The following is a 23,034-nucleotide window of genomic DNA, read 5'->3' as shown; positions in this document are numbered from 1 at the left end:
ATTTTTGTTGAAGAATCAACATTTGGAAACTGTTTAAAACTTGAGGGTGAGGAGTTGGGTCACTGGCCCAGAGAAGCTGTGGCTCTGGGGATCAGAATTCTCTGCCATAGAAAAAGCCTGAATTACAGGGTGTTTTCTAAATGGTCATGTTAAATTTTGGGAATATGACCATCTGATCTGTGTCTCTTACCATGAGATTGTTTATTATGTTTATGTCTTTTATGTAACTAAGTATTTTTATGATGAAGCTTTACTGTACTAGGATTTAATCTCGATTGTCTTCTGCTAAACCGAAGGGTATTTCGAGAAAGGCATCTCCTGCTTGCCATGTCGGACTTACAAAGTTGATGTGCAGTAAGAAGATACTGTTTTATGAACTATCTCTACAGTGCAGTTGGGAGAAATGTTTTCCAATCAGTTACAGCCCTTTTCCATCTCTTGTAAATCTAGTGATTTCCAAGTTCACTGGTTCTCGGCTCACTGCCTGTGGAAATCACTGCTCTGTGCTGTGTTGAGGGAGTTTGCTGTTAGCTGGATGCTGTCTCAGGCAACTCTTATCACTGCCACAATCTTTACATGTTTATAGGCCTCTAATCTGTATTCAGGACTGCTTTTAAAATGTACCTGCTTGAATTGTAAATAAAGATTGTACTGTTAAATGATACCTTTAAAATATTAAATTAATTTAGTTCAAGTGGCTATACTTGCCCTACCTTGTATCTGTACACTTGGATACAAAAGTCTGACTTATGCAAGTTCCACCCATATTCAGAGCTAAGAAAGCATAAGAGAACTTTTGCCCTAAAGCTGAATGGCCATATTAGCCTTAAAGGTTTGTCTTTGCTGATAGACTCCACCTTATCATGAAGGTTGAAGCTCAGATGCTTGGTAATCACAAGGCTACAACAGCCTTATCAGCCAGGCTTTCTGCAGAGTTTGTTCACTGTAGTTCTTCATCACAGTGCTATTCGGAGGTGGCTTTTGGAAAAGGATTTGCTCTGCACAGCCTTCACACCTGTCTAATCTCTTAGGTGAAAACTCATAATTGGAAGAAGTACTGACTGACGCCAGAAGGAAATCAGTCCCAGAAAGTCCTTGAGGGAGAGGAATGGTCATGAGCCACCCTCTGCTTGGGCCTTGGCCTGGGGCTTGTTCCCAGCCAAGGGCAGACCAGACATCTGCTGGCTCCGCCTCTTTTACTGAGGGTTCTCTGGAGCCTTGGAGAGATAAAATATTACATTAGTTGATCAAAGTGTATTTGTCAACTTTTTTCACCCCGTGTGACAGCTATAAAATAGTTTGTTTCCTGCTCCATGAAAGCCTGAATTTCTTTTTAAAAATAGGCAACATGCATGTTGTAGCATTGCCAAATACTGTGGAGGATGGGGCAAGCCTTGGAGTACAACTCGTTTGCTCTCACAGGGTGGCAGGACCACACTTGCACAGTGTGCTGGGAGTGACATTGCAGCTGGGTGAAATCTGTCACAATTCTATGCACCCCATTGTGGCAAAAATAAGAATATGTTCTCATGCTAGGGAACCCAGTTAAAAATAAAAAGAATGCAAATTGTCTTCAATTAGAGCAGTTGGATTTTAAACCAAATAATGTTTCAGATTATGTATGTTTCTGTTTCCTGAAATAAACCCCAAGCAATTTTTTATATTTAAGGATAGCAAATAAAGGGGTTTTTCTTTCTTTTCCTGAACAGCCTTAAAGCAGTTTTCTTCCTGGTTATGACCAGAACATCTAAAACTATCAAATGTGATATCTCTGTCTGTGTTTGAGTCCTTGGCAAGGGCAGTTTGTTCTCCCTACTTTAATGTTGAGAGTGGGAATATGTAATAGGAAGATTTTAAAATAAAAATATTATTACTATTAATTTTATTATTTTATCTGTCTGAATTAAATGGAAAGACGAGGTAACCCTACTTGAAGATGGGCAATATGGGAAAAGTTCCAGTCTGTTATGGGCATCCTGTGTGCTTTTTTTTGCCTCGTCCATCCAAGCAAGGCTGTCATGAGTTAATTCAAGTACGTCTCACAGGCACTAAATTAACTGTCCATAGCGAAAAAAGTCGTACGTTACTGTGAGAGACAGTACTGAACAAGACAGGTTTTAAAAGAAGACTTAAAGTAGTTTTCCAAATTTGAAATATTTTTTTCCTTTAAAAATTTAAATTGTGATTTGTCTTTGTGACAACCTGTAATGAAGTCTAATTTTATACTGCATTAATTTCAGAAACTAAAATATTCATGAGGTACAAAGTTTTGAAGAAAAGTCAGACCACTGCTGGAAGTGAAGCCATTAGGTGAGAGCAAGTAACCAGAGTTTGCAAAAGTGGTAAATCTGTTTTACACATCAATGACCCCTCCTGCAGGTGCAGGAGGAATGTTTTGTTCTTTTTGTATTATGTCCCTTAGTTTGAGTCTACCGAAAGCAATTAATAAAGGTGATTAACCTCTAAGAAATGTAAATGCAGAATATTTGGGAGTGGTTTTTATCCTTATAACAAAATGCCATTGATCAAAGACTGAGATTTTCCAATTCTTATTTCCCAGAGGGTACGCTTATGAAATAAGACAAAACAAGCTATTTAAAATTTATAACTATGGATTAGTTGCAGTTGATGTAGTCTCAGTTTATTAAATCTTTAATTTCTTAAATGAAAAAGTGTTTTGTTTATGTATTTCTGAAGTTTAATTCAATTTGTTTTAAAAGTTATGTACATATATGATTATATATTTCATTAAAATGCAGATTATAAAAAAATATAGGTAGGAAGCTAATGGTCCAAGTAAATTTGAGTATCAGTTTCCATTTTAATATTGAATATGGAAATTGGGAAAGTGATGAAATGTATGCTGATCTAAGTAGTTTTTTAAGTCTTTATATAGTGCTGTATCTAATGTAATATAAAGGCTGCGTTTAACTGCAGATCAGCTACTGGTTGGTGTGTCTTATGGTTTCTTGCTGGTGTGAATCAACTTTAGGAAGTACACAACAAACAAGAGAAAAAATTTGTAATCACAGGCTAACATCAGTAAGTTTTAAAAGGTGTTCTGAGTCAGTTTTCTTACCTTTTAAGTCTCTCCTGACTGCAAAGTAAAAGTTCTGCTTTTATGCATATGGCATAGTTGAAGAATTGAATGAAGCGATCCAGTGATTTTAAAGGCAGTGAGGAAATATTGAACTAAGCACCAAAAAGTTTCTAGGAGAACAATTTGTGTGAACTGATATGTGGTGTTTATTTGCATGTGGATTAAAACACATTTAAAAGAAGAAAATCCTGCATCTAAGTTGGTTATTTTTGACTAATGGTGCTAAATGAAAGCTGAAGTGTTTTTACCTTACGCCATGTGACAAGTTTGAATTAATTCCTTGTGAGCTCTTGTAGGATGACTTGGAGGGTGAGCCTTAGCTGGGACAGGCAGATGAGAGCTGTTGTAGATGTTCTCCCATGTTCCACAATCTATTTTATTTCTCTTATTCTTAATGGTGTGATACAGGCACATCCTCAACACATCACTGAGAAGATGGTAAAACACAGCCCAGCTATTCTGCCCTGATGTCCTTAATTACCCTGCTAGTTCCTTTATTTACAAGTTTGTTAGGCTGTATCTTCAGCTTAACTCCAGCAGATCCCATGGAGTCACTTTTTTTTTTTTTTGCAAATTACTGTCCTTTCATTAATATTATGCTACCAAAGGTCCTCTTTAATCCCCTGGTTTCTGTTCACAGTGCTGGTTTGTGTTTTTTAGTGGTATGGGCTGATCCCAGAGTAATGTGGAGGAATGATAACTGGTTAAAACATTTTCTATTGATTTCTGTGTTCAGCAGAATAGTGCAGTAGCTCTGAACCATAAAGCATTTACACTGATAGACTTCTGGGGAAAATTCCTCTAATTTATTGATGTGTCAAAATTTCTTCCATCTTCCACTTAAGCACTATTGGGGAAGATAATTTTTAACCGGTTGATTTCCAAGTAGAAGGTCATCCACCATCTGCTTGGGAAAAAGTAGTGAGCTGCTGGCTGTAGGTAAACAGCTACAGGCAGGTCAAGGGCACTTGCTTATAATTTTGCTGCAGTGATTCCTGACTAATTAGTCACAAGGAACTTCTTGAGAATTTTCTGTTAAGATCGTTTTCTTCTCTCCCATTTTGTTAATGAATGCAATGTACCCAGCTGTGAGGCTCTGAGTGATGATTGCTATTATGGATTTATCCTTTCACATTCTGCCTCTAATTTTAGGAAATTATGTTCCCTGTCTTTAAGTTTCTAGTGGTAAAAGTGTAAAAGGACAAGTTATTCCTCAGTGTGTGTTGGGAAATACAGTAATAAGAATTTATAAATACTGGACTACAATAGCAGGCTGTATTAGAGGAGGGAAAATACTGTTCACAAAAATAACACTCTGTAGTCTATATAAGTAGATGAACAAATACTTGTATTATTATTTTTAAATTAGGTTTAGAAGTGGTCTGTTCTCACAAGGTAATGCTTTACATTACTGTCACTGTGGGTCCCAGTGCAGTTCAGAGTAGGGCATTAGGCAGATACGTGGGTTAGGGTTTTCTTCTTGCCATTTCCTCCTACACATTCATACCCTGTGAGGACATGGAAAAACTAATCTGGTCTGTTGAGATTACTTAATGTGAGATGTACCTGATTGTACCCAACTAGGGCATCTCCTTGCATTGCTAATCACTCTTATCTTAAGAACATGCAATAATGGAATGAACTGAAAAGTTGTCCTACCTGTTCAGAAGTGGTAAGTGTATATACATATATAAGCTCACATGTAGGCATGGCAATGGGTTTAAAGATTAGATGTAATTTCTTGTTCCTCATAATCAAAACTTTCCCACTAAAAAAACATATATGGTGCTTTATTCTATTTATATATACTTTTATAGCAAAACACAGTTAAGAGGATTAGACATTCAGCTGGTAAACAGTTTTAATTTCCAAAACTTCAGGTAAAGCAACAATGTCTGGAGTTTTATCTGTAGTTAAAAAATTCTGTCTTTTTTCCTTTTAACCACTCAAAGTAACAAGATTAAATAAGATACCATTATTTTATTTTGGGCTTTAAATCCACTTGCTTCTCACAGTGGAAAGATCTAATCTGGCCAAAACAGGGTCTAGCAGACTAGTCCAGCATGTACCAAGACCTTATGATAAGCTGTTGCCCACATGTGTTGTCATTGACCCCAGGAGACAAGCCTGGAGGGCGGCTGCTGTGTTTCAGGTATGGTACAATGTTTTGCATTCGAAAGTGAGCAGAGGAAAGATAATTTAGTCTGAAATACTGTCGATACTAATCTTTTAAACAAAGGAGCTTGGCGTGGCCTTGTCAAAGGAAACTAAACCTGCTGTTTTAGTTTGCTATTGTTCTCTTTCAAGAGAGTCTTCTGGTCTGCAAATGACCGCTGACATTATGCCACAGAAATTGCTACAAGGAGAATATTTGGTACTTTCCAGATCTTGTATTGAAGCCTGGCAACAATGTTGTGGCTGCATTCCCCTGTTTCTGTGCCAGAGTGAATTGCTTGTATTCATTTTGTGAGAAGCTGGGTGGCTGTTTGTCTTCCCTGTTCTCCTTTTTCTCTCTGTTGCTGTCAGTTCAGAGAGACTGTATCTATCAAATAGCTTGTCTGTCTGACTTCTGTGCCCCAGACTCAAAGATGCATGAAATGAACCAAAAGGGGAGGGCAGGATTTTAAGACATAGGAGATGCCTGCCACAGAGAGATGTTTTACTGCACTCTTAAGAGTTCAAGCTAAACATACAGCCTCAAGAGAGGTGAAGCAGAGAGGTCATTGGAAAGTTAGTGGTAGTGTGACTCCCAGGGACCTTGAAGGAGATAGTTCAAGTATCTCAATTACTTGCATGAGATCTCAGTGATGATGTGGACAGGAGAAGGGGAAGTTGCCAAATGTGTGCTGTGTGATTTGTGCCACATCGGATAGTTTTGTGGTTAGTGAGGTTTGAAAACCATGGACCTTTATGGGTGGAAAAATGTTTCTGGAAGTGCAGCACCTTTAGTGTTCTTAATTGCTTGCTAGTATACTGGGTGAAATTCAGTCTATAGATCTCCCTATCTGAATTCATCTGCAGGATTGTCCTTTTCCTTTGCTTATTTTTTTAAATAAATTCTATTTTTAACTTTCTCTCCTTTGGTGGCTTTCTCAGTAGTTACTGTGTTCTGCCATAGAGCTGGCTGCGTGCTGGGGGCAGAGAATTCCTTTTTGTCCACGTGCACGTTTCATAAGGCTCTAGCAGTGGCCCTGAAGTTTCATAGTGATTTCCGAGGAATGTAAATACTTGTACCAACTGATTTCAGGAGAAGTACAGAACGTGATACACTTACTGATATCTCTCACTGATGAAAAGTATTCCTACCAGTTGAGCTCAATTCAGACTTGCTGGCACAATCTGTATCTTTATGCTTGAAGAAGAGCGTCTCTGTGTGTGGGTGATGCTGCCTTTTCACTGCCATCCTTTACCATGTTTTCCATCACATAGGTTATCTTTTTTTTTTGCCAAAGACCACTGCTGGAATTTGCTGTCCTCAGAAAGCTTATATTTTCTTCCCTTATGTCCTGCAGAGTATTTAAATACAGGGGCAACTCTGCAAAGACTTGGAGATGCTGCTTTTAAAACATATTATAAACGTGTCTTGCAACCACAGTCGCAAACAGTTTTGGAAGGACTTCATGCTCAATTTTATGCTGTTAATTGGTGCTCCAAAGAGGCCATGTAGATTGAATAAACTCAAATTTGTTTGCCAGTCTTTTGAGAATTGGTACCTGATGTTTCCACTGCACAGTCAGCTGCCATGGTCTGAGCTGGACAAGACAGCCTCAGAATTAATGTCTGCATAATGCAAAGGTGGAATATTTTTAATGAAGTAGTTCTTCAGGAGGGAGAGGGGAATGCCAAGTCTATATTAATTGCACAGTTCAGATTTATGCTTTTCAGAAGGTAAAAATCTATAGAAAATAGTATGCTTTTAATAGATTTCCTTCTAACTAATAGTGTAAGGGCATCATTTCACTCTAGCCTACATACAATGAAATACTATTGAAATCATTCTTGTAAACAGCATACATGTCCTGTTGTTGGCTTTGCTTCAGCTGTTTCTTCACATTTGGCTAAGCTCAAGTAATAAATTGCTGAAAAACTGGAATACACTCTGGAAGCAGATTAATCATCTGACTCAGTATTGTCTTTTGGTTTGCCACGAGAGATCTTTCCAATCTATGAGGTCATGTATTAGCTGGTTGGAAAATTTAGAGAGTCATGTACTACTTTCCCCTTTTTTGCTGACTTCCCTGTAAAACCTGCAGGATCTCAGCAAAGCAAAAATGACAAATGAATCTTCATTCCAAGTTTCACCATAAATATGTATTATAATGAAAAATCAGGCATCTAAATTGTTACCTCCTCGTTTTATCTAATTTTGAACATTGTAGGTGGCATTTATCTCACAAGATGTAGATTTACTCCCTGCCCATGGCGGGGGGGCTGGGATCTTTAAGGTCCCTTCCAATCCAAACCATTCTATGATTTACATGTTTGAGACTTATGATTTAGACATGCCTTAAAATCCATTAAAAGAAATGCACACTTGTAGAAAGTGACTCACTGCAGATTTCTAGAAACACACTCTATAGATTTCACTGTAAAGTCCTTTTTCTTTGCCTTGATAACAAGAGGTAATAATAAATTCTGTTGTGCTATTGATGCTACCTGTGTAGATGATATGATGTCTTTTTTGTCTGTCCATGGACAAGGGATGGTAGTGACTGATAAGTAGATGTAACACTTAAGGGCAATTTATTTGGATCTTTAGTCTCCTTCATTTGCCTTTCCAAATTGCATTACAAATGTGTATTAAAATGTTCCTTGCAAGTGTCCTTTGCTGTGAGGGTGAGTGGTACACTACACAGGTAGGTCAGAAATTAGGCTAACAATACCACTCTTGCTCACATGGGCAGAGTAGGTAGCATCTGTTGTGACATTCTTGTTGTTGTTTTGTTAGTTTATAGTGTTAATTATTTTTTTCTCTTCTGATACCGTACCATTTTGCTTATTTGGCTGTGTTGAAGTTGCAACTTTATTGCTCAACTTACTGGGATGTAGTGATCTCAGTGGCAAGAACATTCCATCCTCTACTTGCTTAACAAATATGTTATGCTTATTTTATAATTGAACTTTACATTCTTCAGAAAACGTAGTTTAATTGTATTCTCTGTCTATTTTCCAGCTTACTTGTATATGCATGCAAAGAGGAGGCAGAGTGAAGTGTTACTGGACTGGAAGAAATCTTGTCTTTAGTCACAATCTTACTGGAAATAGGTTCAAATTTATTCTTTTCTGCATCCTTGGAAGAGAAATGAATCCATTGGGGTGACCACTATAAAAACAAGAAAGCTGTAGGTTGCAGCAAAGGATGAGGGTTATGTTACAAAGGATTTGAAAGAACCGTGATAGTAGAAGGCACAGACACACCGTGACCGGAGGAGGGGTTTGCTGGTGCCTGTTGGTCAGTGAGGGTTCAAGGGGAAGAGTCCCAATGGCAGCTGAGAGAAGGGGAGAGACCAAGAGAGCTGTATCTTAATAGCTGTTAGGGGGGGTGATTTCTTACAGGACTGTAAATAAAGCAGTGCCACTGATTTAACACTTGAAGATTTATGCCTGGGCAAAATTACTGTTTCTACACACGTAAAAATTACTGAAATTGATACTTTAATAAGGATGTTTTCTTTTGTAACAAGGGCTAGATCATTTTCAACACCAACTGATTTTCCCCTGGGTTTCTTTCTCTGCCTTCATTTTGGAATTTGGCTATTTCTTGTTGACTGAATTCAGAGGAAAACTTTGTCTGATCGTATTGAATTTGGCAGAATGGCTGAAGTTTGAATTTGGCTTGTATTGGTTAAATCAAGCTTTTGATTTGCTTGCCTATTGTCCAGTATGCTAATCTGTGTTATTTCCAGCTGAGTTAAAGTGTAAAGTCATTAGAGCAGCGTGGGGCTTTTGTTTGTATGAGGAAAGGTTAAGTTCTACAGGCAGCTCATACTGCTGCCAGCACGGCTGCTAATCTGAGTTTGGGGACTAATTACCTGCAACAGCTGCAGGACAGAGTCCTGTGCTGAGCAGAAGTCTGTTTAGGCCAAGGTTTGGAAAGTTTTTGAATAATTTTCAGAAACTTGAGTTCTGATTTAATTTGTTCAGAACCAGATAGTTACCTCGCCATTATGTTCAGCCTAATAGTATCCTAATGTTGACATTTTAAATAAGTCCTGAAAATCCTGAAACAGAATTAACAATCAAAATTTAATATGTTAGTCTGGAGCTATTTATGGACTGTCAATATTGTTATATTGTTTCTGAGTTGTTTCTAATTCTGCCTTTGAAAACCACAAATAGCTGTTGGGGATGTGAAGGGTAAGGAAGCCAAAAGTTGGCTGATGAAGAGATTTCAAAAACAATCTGTATTGGGTGATTTGGAGATGAATAGATTTAAAAAAAAAGTAATCATGCAATTTTTACCTAGAGCTTTATGATTAAAAGTTTGTATGCATTAATATTTTTATATGCTTTTAAGTGTACTGTTTTCCTTTGTGAAACACTTAACTTTGTTTTAAAATTCAACAGAACTTATTATGCACAAACTGTTAAACTTTTGTTTTATGGCCTTGTACAAAAGGAGAGGAAAACTTTGGCTTGGAATGAAGTAGAAATAAGGACACAAGAAATGAAAACAAATTCCAGCTTCTTAAGAGAGCTCAGCTTTAACAGAAGAAATACATGCTATGGACTTGCTTTAGGAGTGAAGGAGATGTCAATTCTTATTGCAGATAGTAGCATAAATATCCATTTTTGCTATAGTATAACTTACTGAGTCATCAAGTGAAAGCTGTAATCTTTGACAAACATTACTTAAGATGATCCAGTAAGTTAGTACCTAACATTTTTTTTTATGTTTCAAAACCACCGATTTGAATTGGAGTTCTCTTTAAAACCTATAAATTTTTTTCTCTAATTGATACTGACTTAGATATTTTTGGTGTTCCTTTTGTCTTCCTTTCTTCTTATTTTTCCTAACTTAATATTGTAAGAAACTACAGTGTTTCTATGGGATGGGAACTGCAGTGGAACAAAAGTGCCCATTTAGGGAAAATATTTGTAGCTTTGAGTGGAAAGAACGTGTAGTCCTCATCAGGGAGTTGCAGGCCTTAAGCTTCTGTGGATTATTTCCAAATAATGGGTGCATTCATTGTATGCAAAGTAATTACCCTTTTAAGAATTTGCAGGCTTAGAGTACAATTACTGAGTAATTCTGAATTTATTTAGGTTTTTATTTCAGTCAGAGGGAATGGTCTCAAAGCTGCTGGTGTAAACTACGAGTCAGCAGGTGGGGTTAATATCTATTCTCCAGTTTGTGGATGATAACTTGAAGAAATGTATGCCTATCTGTTGCTTATTTATGTATAATGTATCTCTCTCAAATATACGAGAAAGAAGAATCTGGAAGGGTATGTAGCATATCAGAAAATGTAGCTCTCTACCTGAATGTGTTGGGCAGAGCAGTGAAGGGTGATGATTGATCACTGCAGTTCAGACGTGTAGATAATTGGTAGTGGGGTCCAATTAACAAGTGACCTTGAAGCTAACCTCGTCATCACATCTTACTTAAATGCTGTTTTATTTAGTTATTTATTTTTATTTCCATCTCTTCTTTTTGGTCACTTAAAAACTTTCTTCCTGTAGAGGCCATCAGTCTGAGAAAAGCCCTGGTTTTACCTGCAGCCACTTACGTAAGGTGCTCCTGGATGGCTGTCCATTATTGACATTGCATTTTTTCTGCTGTTTTGCTTAGATGACAGTGCCTCTGCTGCCAGCAGTATGGAGGTGACGGATCGCATTGCCTCTCTGGAGCAGCGTGTCCAGATGCAGGAAGATGACATCCAGCTCCTCAAATCTGCCCTTGCTGATGTGGTCCGACGCTTGAATATTACAGAGGAGCAGCAGGCCATGCAGAACAAGAAAGGACCTACCAAAGGTTTGCATTTCAAATAGATGTAAAATAGGTAGTGCAATTCAAGGAGAGTTTTATGTATATTAAAACAGGTTATTCTTTACATCTTGAAATACTCAAAATCAACAAACTCTAAATAAAATGCATTTGAAATTTAACCTGTTAAGGAGAACACATAAATATCCAAATGGTTAAATCTGTGGCCTTCTACAGTTTACATGAACCAGCAAAGCATTTGCATGTTCTTAGTGCTTAATCCACATTTTACATTTAACCTTTGCTGCCACTTCTTTACTTTTGGTCAAGATTAGTTTATAAACTCTTTAGGGAACGCGTTGTCTTCTGTGAGTGAAACTCCCAATAGGTTGGGGATTTTTTTAATCCAAAAATGAATTAAACTTAAGTAAAATATAATTAAAATTTAATTAAAAGTGTCTTAAGTGGTGCAGACATAAGACAGCTATAAGCTAGCACAGAGGTGACACAACTGAGGAGGTGGTACAACACCAACTGCTCAGCTATGAGGGAAAGGTAGAACTGTGGTTGTTGCCCGATCAAGTTCCGGAGCAGCAGATCCAGAGCCAGCAACATGCCGGGTGTGACAGAACGCTGTGCTGTGTCACATGTGCCACAGGGTGCTCTCTCTTGGTTCCTGCTCTGCAGGAACAGGTTTGTTTGAGCACAAATCGGAAACGCTGGATTTGAACATCCAGCACTTCACGGTTATAGAGGTTTGTTAAACCCAACCAGTGTGATTTCCTGTTGTCTGTGAGGCCGCAGAGCCCTGGGAGGGACTGCCTGTGTTCAGTGTAGCAGAAATGCACAAAGTATTTTTGAGTGCTCTTTGGAATAAGAGTGGTAGAAATAAAGTGTAGCTGACTTCAGGGACTCTCTGTTTTCCAGCTTAAGAAATTGTGTCTTTTGGGATCCTGAAATGTATTAATATAAATGAAAACCTTAATTTGCATGAAAAATATGTTATGTAATTATGGGTTAATAATTTTCTTAGCTGAAAGTTAGGACTTCCTTTCATCTCACTTATATATTTATAACTTTGCAAGAGATACTTAGTTTAGGCATTTATACAAAAGACTAGGTAGGGAACTACTTAATTAATTGGCTGAACTGAGATGTCATGTTTCTTGCAAAGTTTTGTATCAGGAGATGAGGAAATGGGAAAGGGACAGAATTACAGAGACGAATTATTAGTTCTTTGTATATCATGCTAGTTGTGGAACAGAATATGCAGTAAATATCTGTTATCTTGTTTTCATGTTTTCTTCCCTTTCTGTTGTAATCTCCTCATTTTGCCTTTGTTTTATCGAAAAAAAATTAAAGTATCAGATCAGTTAAATGTTAGTAAATATAGCCTTCATGGTGATAAAAATGTTCCATCAAATCTGGTTGTACAAGGGATTAAGAGGCTTCATGTTGATTGTAAAATAGATATTATCTGATGCATGGAGGAAATAAAGTCTCGTAATTATTACCAAGTTGTAGCCAAATCTGTTCTTCTTGCCTGGTGGCTCTACTTAGTAAAATACTGATGAGATTTTCATGGATTCTGTGAACAGAGATGGACTTGAAATCAGGAAAGGCTTTCTTGGTCACGGCAGATCATTAAAGCCATAGTTCAATGTGCATTGAAGAAAAGCTGCTGTAAGCCTTTCCCTGTGCCTGTTATGGCTCGTTTTGTGGGGGTTTTGTTTGTTTGTGTTTGGTTTTTTTTAATATATATGACATGACTGCTTCTTACCATGTGTGTAATTACAGTGTAAGAAGTTTGACTGTGATAATGCAAATGGAGGACTACAAATGTTAATTATTCTTTCATTGCAAATTATCAAAATGAGTCCTGGTACTTGCCAACTAAACCCACCTAATTTCTGGAAATAGTTACTACTCTGACAGTAACTTAAAGAACTTTAATTTTGCTGTACATCAGTTTTATCAGTGTAGTCAACCTTATTAAACATGCATTACAAACATGAAATAGAATCTGAAGTATTCTGATCACTTGTTTCTTCCAGCTGTTTTGTCAAACATGATACATTTTAGATGATGGCCTATTTTTCCTATAGTAGGCACAACTACGTGGTAATGAATTGTGTGCAATTACATAGCATAAAACTAATTTCAATATTTGAGCTCTGAATAGCATTGCAGAGGCTCCTGAGAGGGCTTGCTTAGATGTAGGAGGAGTTGGAATGGTGGCTTCTTATGCTTTACAACTTGAGCTGCATGGACTGCATCTGTTTACTTGCCCTTTATCATTTAATGAATAATTATTCTACATTTGGAATTCTAAAAAATTGAATCAGATATCAGAATATCAAGGAAATCTTGTCCATGCAAACAGAAGTTCGAAACATACTATCTGCTACTGTTTTCATTTGATCCAGAGGGGAAGTAGATCAGGATTAAAAGTGTATGTGTGTTGGAGGAGGTCCATGCCTTTGGAAAAACAGGATCCCCAGTGTACTGTTTAAAGTCTGGCACGAGAGGCTTCATGGGACAAATTACTTCATTTTTCTGAGTACTCCAGATTTAAAATTGGTTTAAAGATTTCAAGTTTCAGACTTTCAAATCTATAATGGAAACATGTTGAGCTTGTTTTTCAGTCTTGGTGTGTGTTCCTGTTCCAGACTTGAGCTAAGCAGCTTAAAAGGAGCACACCTCATGGAAGGAGAGTGGCTTATCTTGTCCATTTCTGGAACTCCTTCCCTAATAGTGTTTTGAGTTTTGTTTAGGGTTTTTTTAATTTTTTTTTCCCTCTTCCTTATTTAATTCAATTACTTGGTGGAGTTCAGTATGGCTTCCTGCCTTTGTTTTACTTGTGTTTGTTGTTCTTTCCTTTTGCAATTATTGGTTTGTTTGTAAACTTAACAGCCCTATTAATCCATAGATCAGAGTATGATTAAAAAAGCTGCTGCTGAGGCTGATAAACTTGTCAGTCCTGCTACCACAGGTAAGACCTCAAAGCACCAGAACTTCAAAATAAACATTACTGACAGAGCAATCATAGTAATGTGTTTGAGTTACTGACTTCTAACAGCAATGACATGTTTGGGGTTGTGTGACTGTGATGCCAGTTGCCACTGGTGTGAATTAGCTGTAGTAAATAAAACTAAATAGCTTCAGATTAAACAGTGGATTAATTGAATAATGCATACTTTTCCTGTATGCTGTGTAGAGTTTCATGGTGTTGCTTTCTAGCTGACTATAGGGCTAGATCTTTAAATCTTTACTTCCAGGAGTGTGGGTTGTGGGTTGGTGCTGGATTTGAAGCACATTCTTTGTTAAAGGTTGTAGGGTTTATTCCGGACTGCTGCTGGTTTTGATTTCATAAGGTTAGGAAAGTAAGCAGACTCCTGCCACTTTTTGATAGACTTTTTCTATATATCACTATAGAGAAGGAAAATATTTTAAGCATTTATTTATGTAACTTTAATTGCTGTTCTAATTTGTCATCTCAAAGCCTCATTAAAGTTTTGTGAGCTACAGAACATCTGCCAGGAAACAGGTCCACAACTGCTCAGTTGTAGCTACCTGTGATTCTGTAGCATGCAACAGATTCACTTTTATCCATACAGATTATTTACAGCAGTGCAGCAATTAGTCAGGAAACAAGCAGCAGAGCATGCAGCACAAAACTGTAAAAAGAATTAACTTGGAAAAAAGAATACTGTAGAAGTAAATAGAATTATGACATGAGTCCCTTAATAAAAAATTAAATAGAGGCATGAAAAGCTAGGTAAATTTCAGCTGTTTAAAGAGCACTAGTCTGTTAAAATAGGTCATGGGCACTCTCAGTGAGCGTGGAGAAAATTTTCTTCTTTTTTCCCCTTTGTTGACTTGTTTTCCTGTCATCCTTCACATTTCTAAGCCAAATAAGCTTCATTCCTTCAGTATTTCCTTATAAGTTGTTTTCTAAATTTCTCTCCTCTGAATAAAAAATGGTGAATACATAAAAACTAAGTGTGTATTCCAACTAAGTTTCAAGAGAAAGTTTGTCTTTAAAGTTGCATTGCCTAGTAGACCATATTTACTCATCTAATCTTCTCAAGGCATGGACTTTCACATCTACTTTTGAAAACTTCAGGTGAGCAAGTCAATAAAAAATTGCTATCAGTGCTACAAAAAGATGTTGTTATAACATAACCAAAAACTGTATAGAATTGGTACTGTTTCAGTTTAAATGTTTAGGTCTTTTTTGAAGAACATTTCATAGGTGTTCTGTCTGCCATCCCCTCTAAGTTTAGTGAAATTTTATCTTATGTTCCCAAAATGACTTGTGACTCCTGCCTTCTCTTAGGTGGGGTTTCTCTGAACCCAGAGGCTTTTAGCATCTTTGCACAGCAGGCTTATAGTACAAAGTCCTGTCAAATTTCAAGTGATTCTCTGCTATAGAGAGAGCACTAGTCGTGTTTGTGTCTGTGTTTGGAGGCTACAACCACAGCAGTTTTCATGTTTTTACTCACTGCTTGCAGTTTAAGGGCACCATTTGTTTTTGTAACTAACTTTGATTTGAATGGGACTTGTCTGTTATTCTAATATTAATTACAGCTATGACATTATATCCTTTTTTGAGCCAACATTTGATCACAAGAATGTAGGTAGATAATGCCAGCTTATTGACTCCACTGTTCTGCTGATTTCAAATTGCTTTTTCTGAATAAAAGATACGATTCCTTTCTGTCAAACATAAGCCCACATTCTTTGAAAGAACACCTTTTGGGGGGAATAGGGATTTCTTAATAGATAATTTGTTGAAAACCCCCAGTACCACTGAGGAGTGAAGAGCAGGAGTTTCTGGAATGAAAACCTGCCTTCATTTCCTCTAGACACTATCCAGAATTATGCTCTTTGGAGAGAGCAGGGTTGTTTTTGGTGGCAGCCACTACTTTTGTGCTTACCAGTAAGCTCCTTGATCTAGGACAGAATTCTACAGATGAGAGAGGTTATAGAATTTTGTTCTTAAGCCATATACTATGATTGACTTAATAGGATTAAGATTATGTTCATTATTATGATTATTAAATAATTAATAATAATAATAAATGTGTCCTTGTTAAAACCCTCATCTGTGCTGAATTTGGCAACAGTGCAATAAAAATGGCACACTACATAGATAATTTAAAGTATTCAAATGTTGTTTGATGAAGAAAAAACCCAGACAGGCAAATGAAAATAGTGATTTCATCTTATGTTTGCCTTACAGCAAGACCACTGGTACAAACCCTGCCTTTAAGGACTACAGTTAATAATGGAACTGTGTTACCAAAGAAACCAAGTGGCTCTTTACCTTCTCCATCAGGAACCAGAAAGGAGACTGTATCCCCAGCAGCAAAAAGGTAGGCATCTATCTATGAGAAACCTTTTGACCACAGAATTGAAAATGCGCTAATAGCTCCTCTTTTAACCTTCTAGATATGTTGTTTTTCTTACTTGCAAAGCAGCAGTCTAAAGATTTGGTTGAGAAGGAAAAGGAGATGGGTTTCATTCTAAGAGGCTTTAAATTTATTAGTTCTAATTGCAATTAAGGTTTTTACTGTGGGTATTGAAAGAATGCACAGTTCTTGGTCTCACTGGTTTGTGTTGCTTTTTTACTATTAGAGTCTGGCATAGGGAGAATAAAGCATTTCTACTGTGTTGTTGCCCAACATGATGTGAAAAGTAGTACAAGAATTCTTTTACTAGTTAGTATAAAATACATGGTCTGAAGAGAAACTCTGCTATCGTTACAAATCAATATGTACCTTTGGTGGTTTTCTCTCACTAACAAAATTATCATAGAAACTGCATGTGCAGTTTTAGAAGCATCTTGGGGAGGAGGAAAATTCTATGCCTAGCACATATTTATGCAAATAAAAACATCCATCTTTAGATGTCTTGCCATTAGCATGTATTTAAGTCCTTTTAAAAATTACTGCTCTGTCTCAGTTTGCTTTGTGTGCAGTTGTTTTTAAGTAGGCTAAATGTTTTATACATCTGGGTTATGAGGAACGGAATGGACTGGGTGAAGCAAGTTCAAGTTATATGTGGCAGTTATTGTGGTGCTGATCTGCTGCATGATTTGCCTGTAAAAGATAATAGGGTGCGGTTTGGGGTTTTTTTTTATACATTTCTTTTATGTGTCATCCTCATCTTTTTGTAGTGATGATGCTGTCAGCTCTGAGGAGGGCGAGTTGTAGAGATGAGAGCATTAACCTGCGAAGATCTGAGGTCTCTTGTAAGGAGATTTTTTTCCTTAAAGAGAAGATACGACCCTTTGTTCTGGTGTTGAAGGGGACTGATTTTCAGGAAACTGCAGGCTTTGTTTTTGTAGAGAAGAGACAAGCTATCCTGTGCACAATTAAAACTGGGAAATGCTGCATTTATTTGTGTCGCAGAAATGAACTCCTGTGAGCTCTTATGACTGGAGCTCACTGTAGCTGTAGGTTTTGTCAGGTTGGCCTGAATAGGCCCTTAAGATAAGAGCAGGAGAGCAAATACTTTCTAAACTGTTCCACTATCAGAATTATATTATCAGAAATTTGAAAATGGGTGAAAGAACTTACCTTTTCAGCAAGAAAATTTATTAGCATTTACAAAGGATTACTGTTTTGTATATGCTGAATTTTAACGAACATTCTTTACAAATTATCTTTTCTGAACAATTCTTGCAAATTCGTGCAAAACACGTGGGAGCACAAGCACTGGCAAACTTCACCTGTGTGCAGAGGGTGTGATTCCCGAGTTTCTATGCTCTGTCTCTAGTGTTCAGCATGGGACTTTCTGCCTCAGAGTAGGGTGGGTGAAGTGCAGGTCAGGATCATCCTTGTGCTTTCTCTATTCTCGGAGTCCTTTATATAATTCGGGTGGTTCTTCTGGTATTGCCTGCAGCCTGTAGGCACTCTCCTAGCTCAAGGTCCCTGTAGATAAGTGACACCTTGCAGCCCTTCCACCTGACCCATGTGCAGTTTGCATACCCAGAGTGCCAGTGGGAAAGTCCTTATGGAGCATCATTAGGGAGTGTTTTTATACATTCTTGGTTCTTGTATGAGAAATTCTTCTACAGGGTAAATATTTAATGTTGTTTTGTTATGCTCTGTCCCTTCTCTTTGCTGAAGAAGCTAGACTGAAGGTGCTTTAAATATGCAGCATGAAAATATATATTCAGTTTTGGAAAAGAAAAAATACACATGAGCAGTTTTGCTGAAATAGGTGGACACTTATTAAAAGTGCTTAGCAGAGCAGGGTTACTCCATGTCCTGAAAAAAGCAGTTGTAAATTCAGGTGCTGTAGAATTACTGTTCCCTTGAAACACTCTAAAATTCTGTATTGATTGTCTTTAATGTTTTCTTTAATGTGACTTTTATTAAATTATATTAAAACATATTTATGGGCCTTGCCTATAAATATACTTCAGGAGGAAGAGAGTGGAATGATAAGGACCTCACCAGTGAATTACTGTACAAAAGTTTTAAAAAAATTATTCTCTAATTATTTGATAATGAACCTTAAAATAACTGCTGGGATTTCATGATTTTACAATATATGATGTTCAACATATTCAGTATTCAAAGATGATACAGTAAGTGTTCCAAATATCTTTGTTGTAAACAGTCAGGTAGACTAATTTATTATGCATCCATTAGGATGAATTCATTCACTTATTTAAATTGAACCTTTCTTCCTTCAGGAGCTGGATGTGTTTATGCATAAAACAGTAATGGAAATACATCTGCAAGATCAAATAGTTTCCTTTTTTCAAGGGATAGGCCTTTTCAAAGGATAGGCCTTCTTTATTTGTGTTAGAACCTTCTCTCAGTGTTGCACAGTTTATAGATGGTGTGAAATTTTGAAGGATTTTTTTAGTTCTGATGTCTGCTAAGCAGTGCTCTTTTCTTATAAACTGATCTCAGAACTACAGCTAGTTTGTAGTGTAGCTATTCTTGAGTTCAGAATGTGGTCATGAGGCACAGCAGCTCTAAATAAGATTAGGTGTTTCTAGATGTTTTAAAATTTACTTTCTGCTTGGAAGCTTTTAGTAGTTTATCTGTACAACATAGGTGTAGAACTGACAATTTTGAAGTCCTTCAAAATATGAAAAAAGATAATATTTGAAAAGGAGAAGAAAAGTTAAAAACAGTAAGAAAGGAATAAACCCCCTATTTTTTTTCTGAGTCATCTTCTAAACTTTTGGTCTGCTGTTGGGATTGACAAATGTCTGCTAGGATTACTGCAGTAGAAAATATCTTCCATTTTTTTCTCTAGCTGTGACCATATTTTCAAGACAAAAGTCAGGTGGATGGAGTCCTTCACAAATGTTTTAGTGAACAGCCATATGAAAAATGGACTTACAATCAAATAATTTCTGATTCCTCTGTTCTCTGATACTTTCACAATTTAGGTTGAGTGTATGATGTCCAATTGAAATGACATGTTTGTGCCTTGGAACAGTATGTTGTGCATTATTTATGTAAATATATGCAAATAGTCTGTGTGGGTACTAAGTGTGCATCAATACATTCCACTGCTTAGAAATGGATGTGTCTGCAGACATACCAGTAAATACAATCTCATTTCATACCAAAGCTGTATTAAATGTGTTGGTTAACTCATTTGAACCCACAGGTTGGTATACGGCTTATCTGCCTTGCTGGATTACCAAGGAGATGTGGTTCAGAGTTCACTACATTTTCTGATTTTCCATTTCATATTTGAAATGTAAATGACTTCTTCTGCCAGCAATATAAAATTGGAGGTAATAAAAAAGGCTCCAAGCTGAAAGGGTGGAACTGGCAGGCTTTTATTTGTGTTCAGCCAGTACTCTCTCAATGACCTTATGCAAATCATTTAACCACTATGCACATTGCTTTTCCATATGTAAAGCGTGTATCTCTGGATATTGGTAGGTTGTTATAGGGTCTAATGTGCTAATTAGATCCAGATCTTGCAAAGCATTGAGTAACCTCAACTGACTCTGACTTCAATTAGAATTGAGGGCACCAAACCTCCCTTCAGCATTCAGATCTCGTATAGTCAATACCCAATTATCCAAGTTAAGGAAGGAATGAAATAACCTGAATAGAGCAAAAGCACAAATCCAGAACACAGATCAATTGGATTATAAAAGTAAATGGTGGTAATACGGTGCAGGATAGAAAGCTTGATGATCCTGGGAATGAAAATTCTGGTTGAGCACCAAAGGCAGTGCCACACTCAGGTGGTAGGGGCCATGTGAACACAGCTGGGCAGCTCTGGCTGCAAGACAGCCAACAAAGAATGGAAGTAATTTTAAGATGGGCTGAACAATCACCTGACACAGATACACAATCAAGAATTGCCTGGCTGTGTAAGGTGTTTTCACATTATGTTCACAAAAACCCTTTGATCACAGGATTTGATTTTAATTTAAATATATTTACTAATTTTATGATGTAGAAGTGTGTAGACTATTTTGAGTACCAGCTTTCTGAATACTGCCATAGTTTTATTCTGGACTTTGATCTTAGTACAGCTATTTGAAATTTTCATTCCAAACAAGATAGATAAGTTTAGCATATCATGAGCAGAACTCTCCCTTCCCTCTGCACTCTTTCTTTTGCATGTAAGCTTGCTGCTTAACACTAAATTTGCCTTTGGAATTTGACCAGTGTATAGTAGTAATGTTTTGTGTTTCCTATTAAAATCTAGAAGTTTGTGACTCATCTAAGATAGCTTTGTTTTCAAGAGTTGAGGGGGGGAAAGGAAAAAAAAATTAAGGGGGGAGAATGCAGACAGTACCTTTCCCAGCAGGGATGCTGCTGCAGGCTGCAGGCTAGCACATACTTTGCCTTTCAAAAGGAGACAATCAGTCATTCTTTCTCCCCCAGCAGATTTCAAAGTATTACAATGGTGCAGAACTCCAACAATGGAGATCAAAAGGAAGAAGCAGGAACAAAGAAAACATAAAGAGCTTTGTTTGTAGGGAGAATAAAATACTTTAATATGATAAATTCCTGTTCTTCTAAACTCTAAACACATGGCCCCTAGGAAATTGTTCAGTCGCCTGGAATTAATGCTTGAGTTCTGTTCTGGGGGCCGCGATGGTTTGTAACTGGCACACACACAAACTCTTTATCAAACCTTCAATTACGGTTTCTATTTAACACTTGACTCTCAAAGAAAATATTTTAAAATAATCAGAATATAAATTAAAAAGAAAATATCTCTCCACTGAACTTCAGGTGGCAAAACTATTATGCCACTTCACAGTATCTCTAACAATTAAAGTTATTAGTGCATTTTGCTCAAAGGCATAATGAAATTAAAGTCGTATGTTATTCCTGAATTTATTCTAATTGATTTAAATGAGGGTCACAATGAGTGCCAGACAAGTTTCAAAATATTAATATCATCGGTTACTGTCTTAAGAGCATTGTGTGCTGTTTTTTAATTTCTTTTATTAAAAAGCTTTTGTATTTTCTCAAATAATTTTGGTAATTAGATATGTGTTTTTTATTTATTTTAGCCAGATTTGTTCACCGCAATCAGTAATGCAACCACCTGAAACATTCATGCTATGCAGTGTATATACATACATATATGAGGATTTATTTTCTTGTCTTTATTGTTGCTTTTTCTGTAGTCTTTGTCTTCTACCTGGATCACCTGTCTTGTTTCTTCAGATAGCCTCTTTGATTTTTATTTTATTTTAATTTTGAGTTTCTTGACAAATGGTCAGTCTGTTGGGGCACTGCTGAGATTTTGTCATTCAAAGATACATTGGTGTTCTTAAATGTATGGTTTGAAGTGATCAAATATCTAACTGAGTCAATGAGCACCGTGTTATTTACTCTTGCACGTGACTTCATATCTTGAAAGCATGCAATTATGTCTTTTAATGTAAGTCTTGTAAATGTCTTGTTTCCACATTTTATTGTTGCATTCACTTTTTATTCTGCTTTGTTTACGCACCTCTCAACCTGGATTAAGCAGGTCTGTGAATCTTCTCAATGCATGCAAACTGAAAAAACCTGCTCTAAGGTGAGGGATCCTTAATAGCTTTGTAGTGTTGAAGTTCAATTGTTTTTCCTTTCCATTTCAGTTCAACACATAGAAAGTGGCTGTTTTAGTACAAGCATTAACACGATAGAACTGTAATTATTATTGCCATTTTTAACATTTTCACAAGTACATGTTTAAGCCTTTCTCATCATTGATAACTGCATTGCAAAACTTAGTAATAATGTCAGTGATGGTATCTGCATTATCTCATACTAACATAAATTTTATTATAGGAGTGTTAGACCACATTGCTGTCTTGAACAAGTAAAAATTGTGTTACTGAATGTTATCTTCGTAGATCATTGAAAATACTCTCTTTTCATATTACTGATTTAGAAGTCAAATTCTGGAATCCAGTTATATTCTTATAAACCTGTAAGCTAAATGAGTATTTTCTGTCATTTTAGATTCCTCCTCAGGTATTTCCTGTAGCTGTGGATAGAATCATTGGTGTTTAACACTACAGCTACGAAAATGTGCATATGCCAAAACTGAGTTAATATAATGGAACTATAATCCTCTTTTCCAACCACCTGCTAATACTTTTCATTGGCCTTTTGTTGTTTTTGAAAGTGTAAGATAAATTTTGTCAGAAGATAGCATTACTAATTAGTTTAAGCAGTAATGGACATAAGCCAAAATGGTTTCAAAGAATTTTTTACTTGTGTAAAAGTAGTTTTTATACTGATGTGAGACTTCTTTATTCAGAAAGAAGACAGAATTACACTTTTTAGTCCCACCCTTTCATTTTTTTTATCCACTAGTTCATCTTCTGAATGTTGATAGCTATAAAAATAAAACCCAAGGCAACATTAAAATTAGTTTCAAATTGCATCTTTAACTTACTTCTTTTGCTTTTCTAAGAATTGTATAATTTGGTAATTTTCTTAATTTAATTTCAGTGTAGGCTGATGTTGCCGCCTCTTTTGCTTAACCAGAAAAATATGTG

The 23,034-nt window shown here is 36.7% G+C and overlaps 1 protein-coding gene across 6 annotated transcripts in view; it reads left to right on the top strand.

The window, feature by feature from the left end:
* The window catches only part of EML1 (EMAP like 1), a 123,810-nt gene that overhangs the window by 58,736 nt on the left and 42,040 nt on the right, over positions 1–23,034 (top strand). For 3 of the 6 annotated variants that reach the window (XM_071557540.1, XM_071557536.1, XM_071557534.1), the window contains exons 2-4: positions 10,893–11,075; positions 16,273–16,405; positions 22,017–22,064. In XM_071557540.1, the coding sequence (XP_071413641.1) occupies positions 10,893–11,075; positions 16,273–16,405; positions 22,017–22,064 (364 nt within the window). The remainder of the gene's footprint in view (positions 1–10,892; positions 11,076–16,272; positions 16,406–22,016; positions 22,065–23,034) is intronic. The other 3 variants (XM_071557537.1, XM_071557539.1, XM_071557538.1) reach the window with 1 other exon arrangement.

The sequence above is a fragment of the Pithys albifrons genome, chromosome 6 (assembly GCF_047495875.1).
Source record: "Pithys albifrons albifrons isolate INPA30051 chromosome 6, PitAlb_v1, whole genome shotgun sequence".
Taxonomy (NCBI): Eukaryota; Metazoa; Chordata; class Aves; order Passeriformes; family Thamnophilidae; genus Pithys; species Pithys albifrons.
The sequence above is the reverse complement of the archived record's forward strand: the minus strand, read 5'-3'. Positions and strand labels throughout refer to the sequence as shown.